Source organism: Lynx canadensis, chromosome C1 (assembly GCF_007474595.2).
Source record: "Lynx canadensis isolate LIC74 chromosome C1, mLynCan4.pri.v2, whole genome shotgun sequence".
Taxonomy (NCBI): Eukaryota; Metazoa; Chordata; class Mammalia; order Carnivora; family Felidae; genus Lynx; species Lynx canadensis.
In genome coordinates, this window is record NC_044310.1 from 1,287,152 (window position 1) to 1,306,195 (window position 19,044).

At 59.0% G+C, this 19,044-nt stretch overlaps 1 protein-coding gene across 2 annotated transcripts; it reads left to right on the forward strand.

Annotated features, from left to right (window-relative positions):
* The first annotated feature begins 5,069 nt into the window (after positions 1-5,069).
* Positions 5,070-10,657, forward strand: TNFRSF14 (TNF receptor superfamily member 14). Of its 2 annotated transcripts, XM_030324707.1 has the most exons (8): positions 5,070-5,222; positions 5,932-6,040; positions 6,411-6,536; positions 7,695-7,850; positions 8,000-8,090; positions 8,876-9,054; positions 9,741-9,769; positions 9,997-10,185. In XM_030324707.1, the coding sequence occupies exons 1-8, from the start codon at positions 5,214-5,216 to the stop codon at positions 10,090-10,092; spliced, it is 795 nt and encodes a 264-aa protein (XP_030180567.1). In that variant the 5' UTR covers positions 5,070-5,213; the 3' UTR covers positions 10,093-10,185. The 2 variants fall into 2 exon arrangements, with proteins under 2 accessions (XP_030180567.1, XP_030180566.1); XM_030324706.1 differs by lacking the exon at positions 8,876-9,054 and having other exon boundaries at positions 9,997-10,657.
* The last annotated feature ends 8,387 nt before the right edge of the window (positions 10,658-19,044 follow it).

Here is a 19,044-nt window from a genome sequence, read left to right on the forward strand (position 1 = left end):
GGTGGCCAGAATGCAGGGGAGAGGTGGGGGAGCTTCTGTAGCGGAGCGTCAGGATGCCCCCGCCTCCCACTCTCCGAAGTCCGGCTCAAGCACCATGGTTCACACCACCTCTCTCCTACCCTCCAGAGACCCTGGAGATCTCTGTCTTAAGAAGAAAGGGGAAATGTGATTGGGGGATTCCCAGAGTCCCTGTGCAGTGTCCTGACCGGGAGGTCACTGTGATGCAGAGGGAACAGGCAGCCTGGCCCGGGCAGGGCCCTCAGGGTGAGGCACCCGGCGTGAGCCCTGTGGGTCTCTGGGCGCAGGCTCCAGCTGAGACGGGGGAGGGGCAGGGGTCCCAGGACCCAGGTCTCAGGGGGTTATGGGAGGAGACGCCTGGGGGGGTGGGCTCCACCTCATCTCCCAGGAAAGATGGGGTGTGGGAGCCACAGACATGCTGATTCCTGGGTGCCTAGCACTGAGGAAGGGGAGGGCCACACGTGGCAGGTGACAGTCAGCAACGGGGGAGCGGAGGGCCCCGTGTCCAGCCTCCTCCTTCTGTCTCACCTCCTCAATGATGAGTCAGGTGCCCCTGCCTGGTCCTTCCCTGCTGCCCAGGATCTCCTCCCCAGGGTCCCTTAGAAATGGAATTAGGTAGTGACCACGAGGGCATTGGCGGCTGCCAGGGGGACCCTTAGCCACCCCTATCCTGAGGAGCATGGCAGGAGTTGGAAGGTCAGTGGGGGTGTGACAGGAGGCACAGTGGTTGCCAGCACCCCCAGACCCTACCTCGAGCATGCTCTGAGGCCCCTGTGTGCTGCTGGGGTTCCTAGAACGTTCTAGAACATTCCCGATGCAAATGAGGGCTGAGTGGAGCGTGCCCCTTCCCCTTCGTTGGAAACCCCCAGATGGCCTACAGGCAGGAGGGTGTACACGCCCACATGAATAGCAGCATGGAGGTACCCTCTAGCAGGCTTCCGGTGTGGGGACATGGCCTGTACTGGTGGCTGTCCCCCGGGGCCTCCCAAGCCCCCACCTGGCCTCAGGGGCAGGGCCGGTTGTCCTGGGGGACCGTGATCACCACTGCAGAAAGACAGCATTCATCTGGGGGCGCTGCAGGCAAGGAGAGCAGAAAGGGGACAGGGGAGACCTGTAGCCCCAGACGCCAGGGCTGGTTCTGCGAGGACGGGGTCCCGTGAGGGAGGCAGACATTCCAGAGACACCCTCACAAGAAGGAACGTGAGGTCAGGGGCTCCTCTCCTGTGTCCTCTGCATCGCCCCCCAGGGCTCCTGGTGCTGCGGCCACAGAGCAGGGGGGGCGGCTGGCCAGCTGAGGGACAAGGAGAAAACAGCGGGCCGCCTGGCGCCCGGGCTTAATTGACAACGGTGACTGAGGCCTGGGGCTTTTCCCGAGCGATGAGCAGGAGAGCGGCCCCCACCGCCACCCCTGGAGTCCCAGCCTCTCCACATGCGTGGACGTCAGCGTGCCCGCTGCAGAGCCCGGCCGTCACGCACAGGCGGGGTCCAAGGTCGGAGGCACACAGGACCACGTCCTCCTGCCTTGCTCCGGGACTCTGCCCACATGGGCTCTTCCCTCCCGCGGGCGTCGGGTCGGCCTGGGCACGCTGGGGGAGAGCCAGCAAGCCCCACGAGCATCAGGCATGTCCCCTAGCCTCTGAACAAGGACGGGCAGGTCCAGACTGTCTCTGGGGCCGTTCTTGCCCAGGTAGTTCAGCCCGGTGCACGCAGGACGGACGACTTGAGTTCCCTGCCGACCCCCTGCCCGGCTCTGCGGTGGCCGCGGTGGCTGGGAGACCCCGGAGGTCCAACGTGGAGTCAGTGGCCCTGGACAGGCCACCTAACCTCTCTGCTTCCACACCTTTGGAACCACGAGCCTCGGCTGGCATGTGGCACCCAGTTAACTCTGTTGCGACCGGCCCCCGTGAGGACACAGTGCTCAGCCCTCCCCTCCCTGCCCGGCCCGGGTCCCAGAGGCTGGGGAGTGTCCGTTAAAACGTCACACACCAGGGGCGCCTGGGTGGCGCAGTCGGTTACGCGTCCGACTTCAGCCAGGTCACGATCTCGCGGTCCGCGAGTTCGAGCCCCGCGTCGGGCTCTGGGCTGATGGCTCGGAGCCTGGAGCCTGTTTCCGATTCTGTGTCTCCCTCTCTCTCTGCCCCTCCCCCGTTCATGCTCTGTCTCTCTCTCTCCCAAAAATAAATAAACGTTGAAAAAAAAATTTTTAAAACGTCACACACCAACGTGTGACCCGACCTGTTCGGTGATTTCTTTGTAAGATGATTTCCAGTGATGGAGTTGAAACCAAGAAGAAATATAGCAGTCCTGGTGCGCTCCCGATGACAGTTAGGGGACCTGTGGTGACTGTCCGGGTGGGGGCTCCCTCCAACAGCCCCTCAGGGCTGGGAGCCGAGCCTGTGCTCACGGGGGGCCTCGCGGGGGCTCCCCAGCCCCTGGGTCCCACCTGACACCCCCCGGCCCCAGCCTTGGAGGACGCCATCCTGGGGGATGGTGATCAGAGGTGGACCCCGCTTCTGAGCGCTGGGAGGCTTTTGACAACAGGACAGCGGCAGCCCCCACCCCATCCCTGTGACTTCACCCCTGCCCGCTTCCTTTCCTGGCACCCAGGCTGTCCTCCTCAGTGTCCCCTGAGAAATGGAAGAGGTAGTGACCCCAGGGACATTGGTGCCAAGGTCAGTCTGGGCTGGGAGACCAGCGATCCGCTCAGTGGAGGGCGTGGTTCCTGGGTCTGGCGATGGGGACCTACCCGGGGCCTGTGGAGCTGGACATCAGGGCCGGGATGGGTCTCATTGATTTGCAGCCTCAGAGACGAGGGAAGTCAGAGGGTGTCATGCCTGTCACATGACCATGGGCTGAGGCGATGTGGGAGCCATGGGGCTCCGGGGGAGACTCCCCAAGATACTTCCCATTCGAGGCGCCAGCGGGGGTGGGGTGGGGCTAACCACCGGGTGCCTCGCACCGGCCCCCCGCCGGCCTCTTAGGGCACCGGGCATGTGGTGGTCCCCCACCCCTAAGCTGTCCACACGTCCACCGGCTCCAGGGGCAGCCATGATGCTGGGAAGCCTGGGTGGGGAGGGCCCCTTCTGGACGGGAAGTTGGGGTTTGGGTCCCAGCACGGTGTGCACCCAAGAGACGCTGGGCCTGGGGCGCCTGGGTGGCTCTGTTGGTTGAGCGCCCAACTTGGGCTTAGGTCACGATCTCACAGTTCATGGGTTTGAGCCCCGCATGGGCTCGCTGCTGTAAGCACAGAGCCCGCTTTCGATCCTCTGTCTCCCCTCTCTCTGCCCCTCCTCTGCTCGCGCTGTCTCCCTCAAAAATAAATTAGAAAAGAAAAGAAAGAGGGGCACCTGGGTGACTGAGGTGGTTGAGCATCCGACTTCAGCTCAGGTCACGATCTCGCGGTCTGTGAGTTCGAGCCCCGTGTCGGGCTCTGTGCTGACGGCTCGGAGCCTGGAGCCTGCTTCGGATTCTGCGTCTCCCTCTCTCCCTGCCCCTCCTCTGCTCCCACTGTCTCTCTCTCTCTCAATAATAAACATTAAAAAATTTTTTTTAGGGGCGCCTGGGTGGCGCAGTCGGTTAGGCGTCCGACTTCAGCCAGGTCACGATCTCGCGGTCCGTGAGTTCGAGCCCCGCGTCAGGCTCTGGGCTGATGGCTCGGAGCCTGGAGCCTGTTTCCGATTCTGTGTCTCCCTCTCTCTCTGCCCCTCCCCCGTTCATGCTCTGTCTCTCTCTGTCCCAAAAATAAGTAAACGTTGAAAAAAAAAACTTAAAAAAAAAAAAAATTTTTAATATTAAAAAAAAAGAAAGAAAACCAAGAGACCCTGGGCCAGACCTGTTGCTTTCTGAGCCCATCTATCTATCTGTGAAATGGGAACAAGAATGAACCAGCCCTGCCCCTTCCCAGGGACAGGTGAGGTGTGGACACAGTGGGTGGGCTCAGGGAAAGCAAAGCGTGGCCTCCCTCTCTCATCCCCACGGGAGACTCAGGGGGCTCCCCCCTACACCCAGGCTCCAGCGGTCTGGGGAGACACCCTTCTGCAGAGCTGTGCTCAGAAATACGCACATGGAAAGCAGGAACCCCAGTCCCCGGTGGAGGAGGGGATGTGCCCTGCAGGGCCCTGTGTGGGAGACGGGTTCCTTCGGAGGGGACAGAGGGGACGGAGGGGACGGTCACCCTGCTTCAGCAGAAGCTGAGACAGGGGACAGGAAACCAGGAAGACTCCTTTTGTGGCCTCAAGGGGGGCTGCTAACGGACAGGGGAGGGGCAGGGGGAACTTGCCCAGCCGGAACTTAGGGCGTGCTCAGCGCCCAGGCAGGAGGAAGGCACCCAGGCTCTGCCCCTGTGGCCCTGCCTCCGGCCTTTGCACACCCCTCTACCTCTGCTCTTGACAGGCCGCACCCCCTGCCCCCAGGTGGCACGTGTGTGATACTCCTCTACACTCCCGGCTGCCCAATGCCACAGGACAGGGTTAGCCGACAGAGGTCACAGTCCTGCGGGACCCGAGTCTCCGCCGCCGTCCATGGTGATGTGGGGACAACGGCAGATAGAACTAAATTTCCTTCTAACCTGCAGCCCATGGAGAGATACTTAGGCCGGCGGAACAAAATCCCCACTGGGAAAACCACCTTAGCCTGACAGCAGCCAGGCCTCCAGGACCCGGGGAGTCTTTAGCATGTGAAAGTGTCACTGGAAACTTCCCCTGGACTTCACCTCCCCTGACTCCAGACTCCGGGCTGGCTGTGAGCCCAGTGTCTCCTCCTGAATCCGGGGCAGCGCTTCCTGCCCAGGGGTCAGGTCCCCGTCTTTACTAAAATCACCTTTTATGCACCAAAGACGGCTTCAAGAATTCTTTCTTGGCCGCGAACCCCGCTGTCACCCCAAAAACCTCATCGCTCGGCCTGGTCACCTCCCGTCTCCTGCACCCCACTCCAGCCTCCACTGTGGGCTCCAGTCCCTGCTCCCCGGGGCAGTTAGGAAAGTTCTAAGAAACAACACGCCTCCTCATTGGCCCACAACAGCTTTTCTTTTACTTTCGAAAGGGCTGGTTCCGGGCAGAGCGGGCAGAGCGTAAGTCGAATCTGCTGACAGGGGTCCTGGGGCCGCGGCTGGGGAATGAAGGGTCCTGAGGGGGAGCACAGAGCCTCTCTGAGGCTGGGGGCCGCCCCCCTGGAGCCGGGCACCTGAGGCTGATGACATGAGCCTGGTGAGTCCTCTGAGCCCGTGCGTGTGTGTGCGTGTGTGTGCGTGTGTGTGTCCCAGCCCTCTCCGGGGACCTGCCCTGGGCCACAGCCACTTCCTGTCTCCTGTAGGCTTTTGTTCCCCAGCTGCCCTAGCTCTTGGGCTGACTCAGGCCCCGGCACTTGGCCCCTGCTACCAGCGGTTGGTGAACAGACTGGCAGGAAGCCATCCCCCCAAGCAGCAGCGTTCCTCTCCGTCCACCTACCCCCCCCCCCTTTCCTGGGCCTCAGGGCCAGCACCCCCCGCCCCCACTGGAGGGCGCTGCTCCTGGAAAGCAGGATTCCAGCAACGGACTCCTCCCCACCCACCGGCCACAGCCTGGTGCCCAGTGATAAAGTCCTTGTTTGTGCAGAGAGGGCGGGATCCGGGACTTGGCCCGGCTGGCGGCTAGCCCCCCGGGCAGTTACTCCTCAGGAGGGCCCCCCCGCCCCCCCGGGGCTGTGGGCTGAGTCAGCCCGGGAACCGGGGCCTCCCAGATAGCCCTCCTCCCCACCCCCTGCCCAGAGCCACCTGCCTCCCCTGCGCGGCCTGTGACTCCTCAGGGCGTCCCTGCTCTGTCCGTGCGGTTCCCCGAGGGCTGCTGCCCCCACATTTCACAGGGGGTGAGCCCGGGGCCCCGGGGACAGCCCTGGTAGCTCCCTCCTCGCCTCCCCAGCTGTGCCCTGTCTCCACAGACCCTGTACCTGCTCCTCCTGGGGCCCCTGCGCTGCTCCTTGGCCGCGGCCCCGTGCAAAGAGGAGGAGTATCCGGTAGGGGCCGAGTGCTGCCCGAAGTGCGGCCCAGGTACGTGCAGGCCTGGGGGCAGGGGGACAGGCAGGGGCGGGTGAAGCCCCCTCGGCCCCTCTTCCACTCTTTTTCCCGAGACCCTGGGGTTCCTTCCTGCACAGGGATGGGGCCCGGGGGCCCCATCCAGCCCATTCATGGCCAGGAGCTGGGCCATGCCCACACCTCCTTCCAGAGCATTCCTACCCGTCCCCGAGCAGGCTCGCTGGTGAGAGGCAGCAGGGCACCGTGTGTGGCGTGGGGAGCAGCTCGGGGGCCCTTCGGGCCTGGGGGTGTGGTCACACCTGCTGGGGGCCTCCGGGTGGCAGCACGCGTGAGCCCCCGCAGGGCCCTCCCCAGGCCCGAGTGACACGGAGCCTCTGGGGTGCAGGTTACCGGGTGCAGGAGGCCTGCGGGGAGCTGACCGGCACGCTGTGTGTCCCCTGCGACCCGGGGACCTACACGGCCCACCTCAATGGCCTGAGCGAGTGTCTTCAGTGTCGTGTGTGTGACCCAGGTAAGAACCCTGGCCCCAAAGGCTACCCGCCTCTGTCCCGTCCCACATCCCGCTGTGGGGGACGTGCCCACGTGACCGGACCAGGTGCTGGGCCAGGCCGGTCTGCCTCCGGGGCAGAGGTCTGCAGGCACATCCTTCAGGGAGCCTTGGGCCTCTGTCCACCCCTGTCTCTCCCCGGAGTGGGGTCAGTGCCTTTGTAACCCCGTTAGCCAGGCCCTCCAGAGCTCAGGGACCGCGGCGGTCACATGGACACCTGAGCCTGAGGCCAGCCCTGATGGAGCCCCAGGGTCCCGTACTGCTTGCCCCGCGCACGGGTCCTGAGGGTCTGGACCTCGCCCACTTGCAGCGTGCAGGTTCTCGCGACCCCCCCCGCCCCAGCCTCCACACCACACCGCGGCGGGCCCTACTCGCGGCTCAGCGCTCTGACCCTCACCTTCTTCCTGCCAGGTGGTCTGGGGTGGAGGGACCCCAGGAGGAAAGACAGGGGCACAGGTGGAGGCTGGAATGCATTTGGGTCCAGCCAGGTGGGGTCAGGGGCTGGGAGCCTCGGGCTCACCCACAGATCCTGCGATGCCGCTGAACAAAACACCTGTCTTATCGGGCTGAGGTTGGGGTGCAGAGGCACAGAGGCTGCCCCTCAGCAGGGGTGCAGGGGTGAACCCAGGCCCAGCGCTATCCCCGCCTCCCTCCCCCCCCCACTGCCAGCTGGGGGAGGGGGCTCTCACTGCTCTGTCGCTGCCATCTGACCAGCCTGATAGACTGCCTGAGGGGCGGGGTCTTCAGGTGTGGGTGTTGCGGCCCGGGTCCTGCTTCCTGGGACTGCCCCGGGGCTGGGGCCGGTGGCTGACTGTGGTTCCTACTTCCCGTGTGCGCCTGCTGCCACCAATCCCCGTTTCCCCACCAGGCCGGCTCCCCGGCAGGTGCTGGGTTCGGGCTGAGCGGGCAGTGCGCCCGGCGGGACCTCTGGCGGGAGCAGAGCTGGCCCCAGACACACGCACCAGGCTGCGCCGCTGGGCTGGGGGCCTGTCGCCAACCTGTCCCCAGGCGGGAGCCCTCAGGCCCGCGGTGCTGTCCGGGCCTCTGCTTGGCCTCCTCCTGGGACGGGGCGCTCAGCACTGCCCGCGGCAGCTGCTCTTAGCTCCTTCTCTTGGGTCCCAGCCATGGGCCTGGTGACCAGGCGACAGTGCTCCACAACAGAGAACACCGTGTGCGTCTGTGACCAGGGCCACTTCTGCGTTAGTGAGTCGGGGGACGACTGTGCGGAGTGCCGTCCCCACACGGCCTGCAGACCTGGCCAGAGGGTACAGCAGAGAGGTGAGCGGCAGACTGCGGGCAGCCGGCCTCCTGGTCCCCAGCACCCTCTAGGAGACGGACCCCAGACCCAAGCCCGGGGTGGGGGGAGCCCAGCTGCCCCGCTGGCCTGATGCCCTGCATCCTCTCTGCCTGGCCCTGTCATTTCTCAGGCACCGAGTGGCAGGACAGGGTGTGTGAGGACTGCCCTCCGGAGACCTTCTCGCCCAGTGGGACCCTGGAGGAGTGCCAGCCCTGGACCAGGTAGATGATCCCGGGGTGGTCTCAGCCCTGTGTCCCTGGGAGGGGCTCCTCCAGCTCCCCTGGCAGATGAGGCCCCACCCTGCTGTTCCCTATCGTGCGCCAGCCTCCGGGAGAGCCCCTGCCGGGACTCTGGGGCTCACACACCCCATCACATTAGCCGAGAACTGAAAGTCAGTAGATGCGAGCTTCCTGGAGGCCAAGGACGGACCTTCTTCCCCGGGGCAGGTCTGGAGGGATGCTGCCGCCAGATTCCCAGTCCCCTGTGGTTCTGGGGTGTCCCCAGATATCGGGGCCATGGGGGCTCCCAGCGGATCTGGAGTCAGGGAGGTTCTCAAAGTGAGGGCTCCATTCTTCCTGCGACCATCCCCGGAGCCCAGAGCTAACCTGGGCCCTCACAGTGTCCCTGGGCGGAGGGGAGGGGGGCTGGGGTGACCAGATGTGGCTGCTGGTGGGCGACATCCTGCCTCCCTCGGGTCTGTCCGTCTGTCTGCCATGCCGGCTCTAAGGGTCGTGCCCCCCTGACCAGGGCTCTCTCTGCCCTGTCTCCTCCGACCCCGTGCCTCCCTGTCTTGCTGCCTCTCCCCGGCCCTCTCCCCCGACCCGTCTCCCCGTAGCAGCAAGGCCTGGAAAGGCAGAGGGACCCGAGTTCACACCCAGAGCCGCGAGCTGCCGAGCGCCTTGCCACGGGGCGGTTGCCTCCACCTCGCAGAGCCTGGCGGCGCCTCGGGGACACCCCCCACCCCCAGGTCGAGTGAGCATCAGGCCCCCACACTGCTGTCTCCTAGGTGCAACGGCCCTTTTCAGAGCCTTTTAAATGCTGGGACCAGCAGCTCCGATGTCAAGTGCTCCTCCTGGAGCCTTTCTCTTTTTGTGGGCTTGACCTTTTCCGTACTTCTGCTTGGTGGCATAATACCCATAGTCGTCTGGCTACTGAGGAAAAGGATGAAAACCAGACGGTCACCTGGTAAGCAAGGGGGTGTGGTCCCATCAGGGCTCAGGGCCCCAGCAGGTGCGTTGGGGGGAGGTCAGCAGGAGCCGTGGGCAGGGCTGGGTCCTCCCGAGAGGCCTCACATCGTCCCCTCACTCGCTCGGTCCCTGCCCGCTTATCTGCCCTGCTGCGGGCTCCACATCTGGGCCAGGCCCCGGCCCCGGCCCCGCAGACCCGGCTCTGGCCTCCAGCAGGGAGCGGGCGCTCGGCAAGGAGTCCAAGCGGGGAAGGTCAGCCACCTTCTCAGGCTGTCAGCTAGTCCGTGCTGGGCCCTCGCCCCAGGGTCCCCAGGCCGCAGGCAGGCCTCAGGGTCCCGGGCTCTGAGCGGGCCGCCCAGTGGCCGGTGTTCTTTCTCACCCGACTCGGGGGCGCCTGTTCCCCGGCGGACCCTCCCCTGTGAAGTGTCCGCTCCCTTTCCCTGGATGACCATCACATCGGGGTGCGTTAGGGACAGGGTGTGGCAGCTGGAGGCTCGGGCAGGAAGTGCCCCCACGTTGTCACGAGTCCTGGGCTCCCTGGCGGACGAGTCCGCACGGGTCCGGCCTGTCTCCCGGAGGGTCCTTCTCTCAGGGAAGGCCACACAGAGAGAAGTCAGGAGCTTGGGTCCCCCCAACCCCCAATGCTGAGCGGACTCTATGTGACACGGGGTCTCTGTTTTGCAGGGGGACCCGCCAAGGGGAGACTCTTACAGGTATTATGGACCATTCCCCGGCCCCCACCCACTGGAGGTGATGCCGTCGGGGTGGGTGGGGCTCCCGGTTCTCTGAGGGGCCTGGGTCCTTCGGGCCAAGCCACCTCCTCGCCTTAGAAAGCCAGGAAGACCCCGAACACAAGGCCCACGGGCGGGGCCCAGTACAGGCGGGTCTTCGTGTGGAAATTCCCCATCGCGACACAGAAGGGCGTGCCGTGTCCACCCAGGTCCCGCAGGCCCCGCCGGACGTCACCACAGTGGCTTTGGAGGAGACGGCATCCGTGTTTCCCGGGAGGGACCAGCCCACCGATCGACGGCTCTAGGAGGCGGACGTCTGAGACATCTCGGGCTGTGCCCGCTCGAAGCCGCCAGGCCCCCGAGGGCAGACTGTGGGCCCTCAGACTCGACGCAGCAGAGGGATACCGGCCGCCGCTCAGGGGGCTCGGGGACCTCACACGCCTCCCATCAACTTCGCGGGGGCCCGCCTCCCTGCCACCTGTGCTGTCCACGTGTAGACCCGGCCCTGTGAGGACACCGCCACTCTCGGCTCCAAGCCCCACTCACTCCCAGTCCCTCTGGGCCTCGGCTAGCTCGTCTGTAGGATGGGCCTGCCCGCACCTACCTCACAGCTGCGGCGACACTGGAGGGACCACGAATGCGACACTGGAGGGACCACGAATGCGGCACGACACGTGACTGTCACGTTTGCAAGTGATTTCTAAATTGGAGGTGTTTGTTTAACGAATACAAAATTGCTTTATAATTTCTCGTTAAAAAGTATATTTTGGAAGGATGTTTTGAGAGTATGTAAACCTCCTGTTTCTCCCAAAACTTTCATCCACTGATGATTTAAAAGATTTTTTTTATTAAAAATTTTTTTAATGGTTATTTATTTTTGAGAGAGAGAGAGAGAGAGAGTCAGCGAGTGTGGGGGAGGGGCATAGAGAGAGGGAGAGAGAGAATCCCAAGAAGGCTCTGAGCTGTCAGCACAGAGCCCGACGTGGGGCTCGGACCCACGAACCGCGAGATCGCGACCTGGGCGGAAGTCAGACGCTTATCCGACTGAGCCCCCCAGCGCCCTGACGATTTTTGCCTGAAAAGTGATCGTGAGGGTTTCCAGTCGGGGGTGTGACTCCCCCTCGTGCACTGGTGAGTTAGCGTCCGTGGACGGAGCGAGCGCTTCCCCCGCGGGCCCTGCGGCGGCCCGTGCTTCCTCCTTCGACAGCGGATTCTGATACATGACTGTCATTATTTTGAGGCACACGTTGTCCCAGATTTGTCTCACAAGACGCTGTTTGACTCGTTTCTGATGCACAGCCCCTGCTCTGTCTCCCGAGAATCCAAGGAGCTCGGCAACCCACACACCGGCTTCCAGAGCGTTCTCCGTCAAAACCACCAGGCTGCTCCTAGAACGGCTGGCCCAGGCCGGGGCCTCGGGAGTGACAGGCTCACCGTGAAACCTCCCTTCACACAACGTTCGAGGCGGCCACTCAGTGTGCATCAGCCCAAAGCGCCCCCAGGAGGTCCCCCTGGGGGTTACGTCCGAGTCCTCTCGGGCCGCTTTCCTGCCTGCCCGCGGCCACCGGGGCCACCAGGCCACAGGGCCTCATCCCAGCACCTAAACGGCGCCAGGTGGGGCAGCAAGGATCAGCATGAAGCCCCCAGTGCCTCTGGACCAGCACCCCAGACCCAGGGCGCCCTCGGGCTCACCTGTGCAGGCTGACGGCCAAGCTCACCAAGGAGACTACAAATCCCACCCAGAGCGCCAGCGAGGCGCTAGCTCTCCAGTGAGAGCTTCGCACATCACGGGTGTGTCAGAACCTTCGAAAGCACCACAGAAGTCAAGAGGTAACATCTCCCAGAACACGTGGTTACAGACAGCACGTGCAATGGACCGGCTCCGACCCCTCACTGGGCCATTTTAGCCTCTTTTTTGTCTTTCGGGATGTTTTTTGCCCCGATTCTGTTTTCTATCAGGCACCTTTTTTTTTTTTTTTAATATTTATTTATTTCTGAGACAGAGACAGAGCATGAGCGGGGGAGGGGCAGAGGGAGAGGGAGACACAGGATCCGAAGCAGGCTCCGGGCTCCGGGCCGTCAGCCCAGAGCCCGACGTGGGGCTCGAACTCACGAACCGTGAGATCGTGACCTGAGCTGAAGTCGGTCGCTCAACCGACCGAGCCACCCAGGCGCCCCCCACTTTTTTTTTTTTTTTAGAAACACTGCCATGGAGAAGATGCCCATAGGACCCCAGAGACCAGCCCAGAGCCTCAGACAGGAGCTCAGAAATACAGGGGGATACAGGCATTCACGGGCTCTTCAACTGCTGTGTTTATTTTGTGCTGAGAGCGGCCCCCCCCCCCCCCTTTGCCAGTCTGGGGGTTGAACGAGTTAGAGGTTTCCAGAGGGAAGCCATGGGACAGGTTAGGACAGGCTGGTCCCTGCTCAGAGGGACTCAACACACAGCATCACCAGGTCCTGGCTGCCGGGCCCACCTCCCAGCCCTCGCAAGCCCCTCCCCGTCCCTCCCTTCTCCTGCAGCGCCCACGGCCCTGAGCCCTCAGTGGCTGCCCACCGAAGGCCTGAGCCTGCTCCCCCTCTGCAAACCCCACCCCCGTGACCACTTCACCCCTGCGTCTGTCTCTGCCTCCACCTCTATCCCCTCGGCTCCTGCCTCCGCCCAGTGTCTCAAGGGAGCGGAGCAGGGCCACTCAGGCCAGCAACCCTGCGTCCATCGGGAGGAGCTGTTTTCTGCTACCAGCTCCCTTCCCTCTGGCCAGCAGGAGGCTGGGGCCTTGCTGGCCTGGGGGGTCCTTTCTCTGCAGGTGAACTGGGGGTGGGGGGTGGGGACAGGCAGGCATCTCCTTGAAGGAGCCCTGATGTTGGAGCTGCACCTCAACCTTGGGGAGCCAGGGTCCATGCCCCCCTGCTCTCTCAGTCCCTGGCGGGGTCCCGAGCCCTTCCCTTCCCCTGACGGCTCTCTTCCACGGACCTCAGGGCCCCTAGGTCAGCAGCCTCCCCCACGGCTCACCCCACCCTTGGCTCACTTCCTGGGTAGCTCTTCACCGGCCCCACGCTTCCCTCCAGGGCACAAGGAGCCCCATGTGGGCTGGTTTCCAGTGCTGGGGGCGGGGGAGGGACACTGGACCCCGTGTCCTCGGTCAGTGTGCTCTCATCAGGCAGCTCTGGGTTCCGAGGGCAGGGGTCCTGGTGCCCAAGGGGCGGGGCTTCTTGCCGAACCCGGCACCGTGACCCACGGGGCTCCCCCTGCCCAGGGGCCAGGAGGCAGGAGAGCAGTCCGGGTCTCGGTGGGCATCCCGGACCCTGATCAGGAGGTCTTCCCAGGCACGCAGGCAGTCTTCACGCATCTTTCAGAACTCCAGGTCCAGGTGTGGCGGACAGTGGACAAGTGCCCTGGTGGTCACATCCCAGAACTCTCCTTGACCCGGGCAGCACCCCGCAGGAAAAGGCCGGCCTTGCAGGAGGACGCTACTCTTCACTGCCCCGGCGGGAGGAAGGAAAGCTTCCTACTACCCAGCAACAGTGCAGCCGGTGAGAGCCTCTCACAGCCCAGCCGGTGAGAAACAGTCACAGCCCGGCCAATGAGAAACAGTCGTAGGCTGGCAGCCCAGCCAATGAGAAACGGTCACAAGCTAACCAATGAGAGCCTCTCACAGCTCAGCCAATGAGAGACTGTCACAGGCCAGCCAATGAGAAGCCACTACACTTCAAGCTCTGTCTCATTCCAGTGAAGTTAACAGCCTATCCCAGCCCCCTCTGCGCTCTATGAAGGAACCTCTGCCCGGCTTTCCTCTGCCTTGTTGTCTGCAATTGCATCCTGGATTGCGATTCTCTGCTATTCCCAAGTAAAACCATTTTTTTGCTGGTAAAGTAACTGGCAGTGTAATTTTTGAAGGCTAACAAAGGATCTAACCAACAAGGGTCCGATGCAAACCTGTAAAACAGAATTGAAACTCAAATAATGAAAAACAATTATATTTTAAATGAATAAGACAACTACCAAGAAAAACTAACCCTATGCTGATGAGGGAAACAAAGGCAAGAGAATGTGGCTTAAATTAAAATCTCCTTACAGCTTGCTGCCCACTGACAAGACACCTGAAACATGCCAAAGGTGACCTTCCTCGAGGAATTCATGGCTGCATTAGTGCCTTAATGTTTATGTCTTATTACAGGCTAAAAGTAACCTTATCTTAGCAGCAGCTAGCCCCTCAAGGTCCTGAAAGCCTTGCTTCCAAATTCCTTAGAGACTGCACTGTCCATAACCCTCAGTAATTAAAAAGTATGTAGTCATTCACTCCTTCTTATTGGGACACTTTCGTGTCAATTGCTCAGGCTGCAATCCTCTAGCCAATGGCTGCTCTACAGGGAGGAGGAAGCTGGAAGTTAGTCCCCTGGCCGGAATGGTAAGAAGACCCAGAAACTCGATGCCCTCTCTTTATTCCTATTCTTTTTTTTTTTTTTTTTAATTTTTAATGTTTATTTTGTGAGAGAGAAAGAGAAAGAGAGCAAGAGAGAGACCGGAGGGGTAGAGAGGGAGAGAGAAATCGGGGTTCAAACTCACAAACTGTGAGATCATGACCTTGGCCAAAACCAAGGGTCAGACGCTTAACCAACTGACCCACCCAGGTGCCCCTCTTTATTCCTATTCTTATATAGAGTTGTCTTTTGGGAGTTAGGACAGCCACCTAAGTCCCCAGGACGGCTGCTAATCTTAAAGACTCTCACGTGAAGTTTCCTCCTCATTGGTCTAATGTGATCCCCTCCACATCCCTGGTCTAGCCACTTCTCGCTGCAAGACTTAGGCTCAGGGTGGGCCGAAACCAGCCCTCGACTGAATCAAAGCCCACTGGGGATGGCTTCCTAGAGAAGTTAGCTGTAAAAGTCTACATATGCTGGAATGTTGCTTACACTGTGATGGATTTCGCTCTTTACTATTCTTTCATCAGTGCCCCCTACTGACTACTAAAATTATGAAATTGGATAATTTCCCCTTAGAAAGCTCTTCTGGTGTTTGCCATGGGTGAAAAATGGCACGGCCTTCATGGCAAGGCGCAGCGCAGTGTTTTGGTCCATGTGCAGACACCCATTTTGCAGTCTAGCATGCGTCGGGGAAAGGGGGGCCTTTTCAGCTGCCCGGTGATCATAGTGATTCTGTTGGAGGGACCCCTCCAGTCGCTCTGACACCGGGAACCTGTAACATATTCCGCACGAGATGTCACCCGGGAGTCGGGCCAGGGGGGATTCTTGGTAATGAACCCCTAGGCTTCTTCCTTGGTCCCCAAGGTCTCTCCCTTGGGATGCCTTTTAATCCACTGGAATCAATTCAGATCGCAAGATTCAAAAAAGGTCTTCTGTCAAACTGCATGGCCTCAGTACTCCTGAGGAGACAAGAAAAAAATAGCCCATTAATGGGACTTTTAAAGCTTCAGTACGACTTATCAGTTAGATCTCTTCTGCAGGAAACGGGGCAAATGGTCTGAGGCACCCTGTGTCCAGCCCTGCATGGCCCTAAATCACGACCCTGATCGAAGGGCCTCTTGCAGAATGTGTTTGGCCACTAACCAGGCTGATGAACTCCCTCCTGATATACTGGATGGTTGTCTAAACAGGCCTCGTCTGGAAAAACCCAGGTTGCTGGAGGAAGCACAGGCCATCCCTAACGAAAGGGTCTCTGACACTCTCACTGTTCCTCCTGACAGACTCGGGTTATTCTAGCTGTGTGTGGGGGCCTCTCCCTCCTCCATTCCCGGGGTTACTGAGTGCGATAACTGGAGCCAATTGGCTCTGGTTAGTCTATCCAGGGACAGGGACTTTATGGAAAATTCCCAAGCAGCTGCTGAAACTCCTTTTGTTTCAGGGAAGCTCCCCGTCTTCTCAGGCCCGGCACAACTACCCATTTCCACTTGCTCGTGGACGAAAAAATAATCTGCATCCGCTCATATGTCCGAGCTGACAGGCTTGGGGACCGGGAGGCCTCTTTCTCTGTCCTCTGGGCTTTTTCCAGCTTCCAGCATTCCTGCACCCCACCTCTTCCCCCTTCCCCTCCCCCTCCTCCTGTCTGTGCACCGCCTTGGGTGCGGCCTGCATAGCCGGCTCCTGTACCATTCTGGGTGCCTCGGGGGCCACCGGCCCCTCCTCCTCAGTGTCCAGGAGCGAAGGGCACCCCCTTTACGGGAGCCCCAGGGAAAAATCGACAGCGGGGGACACACAGGTGGAACGCATTTGGCATTTACACTAATTTGTTGGCTCAATTATGACAGACATGTCTTTAGAGTCATCAACATAAATATGAAAATTTTTCTACCTAGGTTTACCGAAGGTCAAATAAGCTCGTGTTCTCTCTGTCGCAAATTGTTGGCGAAGGGATTCCTTGAAATGACGGTTCATTTTGCCCCTAAATATATTTTAAAAGGATACTGGTAGGGGGCGCCGGGGTGGCTCACTCCGTTAAGCGCCCAACTCTTGATTTCCGCCCAACTCTTGATTTCCGCTCAGGTCATGATCTCACAGCTCAGGGATTGAGCCCCACGTGGTCGGGCTCTGTGCTGACAGCCTGTGGAGCCTGCTTGGGATTCTTTCTCTCCCTCTCTCTCTCTCTGCCCCTCCCGCACTTGAGCTCTCTCCCTCTCTCTCTCAAAATAAATAAATATTAAAAAAATAAAAGTACACCGGTACAAGATTAAAATTCTGCTTTTCTCTCTGTTTAAAGACAAAGTTTTCTTGGGTTGTTGGTCTGCTCTTGATTAAAAAAATGTAATAAAAGGATTTTTTTCTCTCTTATTTATTTTTATTTATTAAGCTGTTTTAATTTTTATTTTTGAGAGAGAGAGAGACAGAGTGTGAGCGGGGGAGGGGCAGAGAGAGAGGGAGACACAGAATCTGAAACAGGCTCCAGGCTCCGAGCTGTCAGCACAGAGCCCGACGCGGGGTTTGAACTCACGAACCGTGAGATCGTGACCCGAGCTGAAGTCGGACGCTTAACTGACTGAGACACCCAGGCGCCCCAAGGGTTTTTTTCTCTTTTGTCTCCCTGGAAAATCAAGGTTTTTACGCTTTGTCTTTATTGAGTGTTTGGTTACTTAATAACTAAAACTCATCAATATTAAAGGAGCTGAGTTTTGCTAACCACTACCCAACCCTACATATTTGCCTTTGGAATCTCTTATTGCCACCTTGGTTAAATAAATAAAGAAATAAAGTTTTAAGTTTTATAATGATCTGTAATCCTATCTAGGCACGTGCTTCATAATTTTCTGAAGTTTTTAACAAACTTCCCCAAGATTTAAATTGTAAATGAAGTCCTTTTGACCAATTGGGCTTGCTTATTTGGTATGTTAAGTTACTTGGAAAGCCCTGTCAAACAAGTAATGATAAATCTTAGGTTGTATTGCCTGGGTTAAGTGCTAGAACTTCAAATATACTATATGAAATTCCTGCCGTTTTAATTTGTGTTGATAATAAGGTCATCCCTTAACATTCTAACTGGTGAAATGTTATGTTGCAGAAATAACTGAATTCCCTTGTCAACTGCATTTGTCTTTTGCAATTTACCAAATGAGTTTCATCTTCAAAGAGACTTATATCTTTATGATAAAAGTCCTCTTGGACTTTTTAAACAAATGCAACTGGAAAGTCATATTTCAGAGAGAGATGCATAGACTCAGATATGACCAAACAGCTTAAAGGAATTGAGGTTGACTTCACGAAACACGGAAATGTTGGCCTGACACTTTGCTTAGAGTTCCCAGCAGCCTCACCGGGTGAGTAAAGAAGGTCACCTCCTGGCAGGTGCCGGAACCTCAGGAGATCTTGGGGACCTCGTGAAGACGAATCTACCCAAATCGACAGGTATCGCAGGCCTGTCTGATAGTAAGTATTTGGCTTGGCTTCGGCCTCGAGAGGTTACCGGAAGTTCAGCTGAGATTTCCTATAAAAAGTTCCAGCACAGCAAATTTTAAAAGATTTATATTATCAATCTGCTCTTCTTGCTGAGCGTACGTAAATAATTAGGCCAAGTTTGCTAAAACTGGACTCGTTCTACGAACAAATTAGTCTTGATCTGGCTATCTCTGGAAATAAGGGTGACTTGGGAGAGAAACATTATGTTTCAGTAACACATCTTTGCAGACGTTAAACTCCTGGTTGCCTTTAAGTGTCTGTTGTTTGCCAAAGCTGGACACCTTGAGGTAAACTTCAGAGAAACTGCCAGAAGGCTCACATACAATCTTTGTGCCCGTTGCTCGGTGGGCCATTCACAAGGACCTCCAGAGGCATTTGGGTTACAAACCAGACAAATCCATCTGATTCCTGCCTGTTCCCACTCCAAGCCTGACATCTGCAAATCTCACTGGCAGCACGCAAGACTCAGACACTGGGTTTATAATTTGCTCTAACCATTACTCTATTTTCTGTTGCCGTAAAAGTGCCTCTTACCAACTACCTGATTGCTTACTAAACAAAAGTCTACAGGATGATTAACACCACCTACCACACATTTAACGCCTTAAATGACTCTCCCGAACCTGGGAGACTCCGAGGTCTCCTGCCTGGTCCAGGGGCTCTCTGTGGGACCTGGGGAGTGAGGCCGAGGGCTGGGGCCCAGACAGATCTGCGTGTCCCATTATCCGGGTTAAGTCTTGGCTTCATTTCTCACGCCAATGTCTCGGGCCTTTATCGGTAAAACCGGGTGATCACAGGTGTCACAAGACTGCGGTGAGCAATAAACAAAGTCGCAAAGCACGTAGTAAACTGCTCTTACTTCTTTCAGGTCTATTTTACCCAAAGTCTGGGGGCTAAAAGAAGACTTTGCTTTAAGAAATTACCAGCATTATGATTAAAGCCAACGCAGATAATCTAATTGAGAAAGCGAAGCATTCGCGTGGATTTTAAAGCTCAAATAAGGGTAAATGCTAAGCCCTTGGGCTCCTCTGCCTATAGGACGAGGCCCGGGCCCCAGAGCCGGGACTCGAGTGCTCATCGCACTCACCTTAACCCTGCCCTGCAAACCGGGCACTAGGTAGCCGCTGTCCCGCTCGCGCTCCCGCCTTCCCGCCCGCCCCGGACCCCAAACTCGGGACCTAGGATCAGGGGACTGCGGCCGCTCTCCGGCTCTGCACCTGGCGGGGCAAAACGGAGCCCGCCCCCACGTGGGGCAGCGCTGTGCGCAGGCGCACCATGTGTCCGCTGCCCAACGGCCCAGCTTCTCCGGCAGCCAGCGCAGCGACGCCATTGGCCGACAGGCTTATGCATAT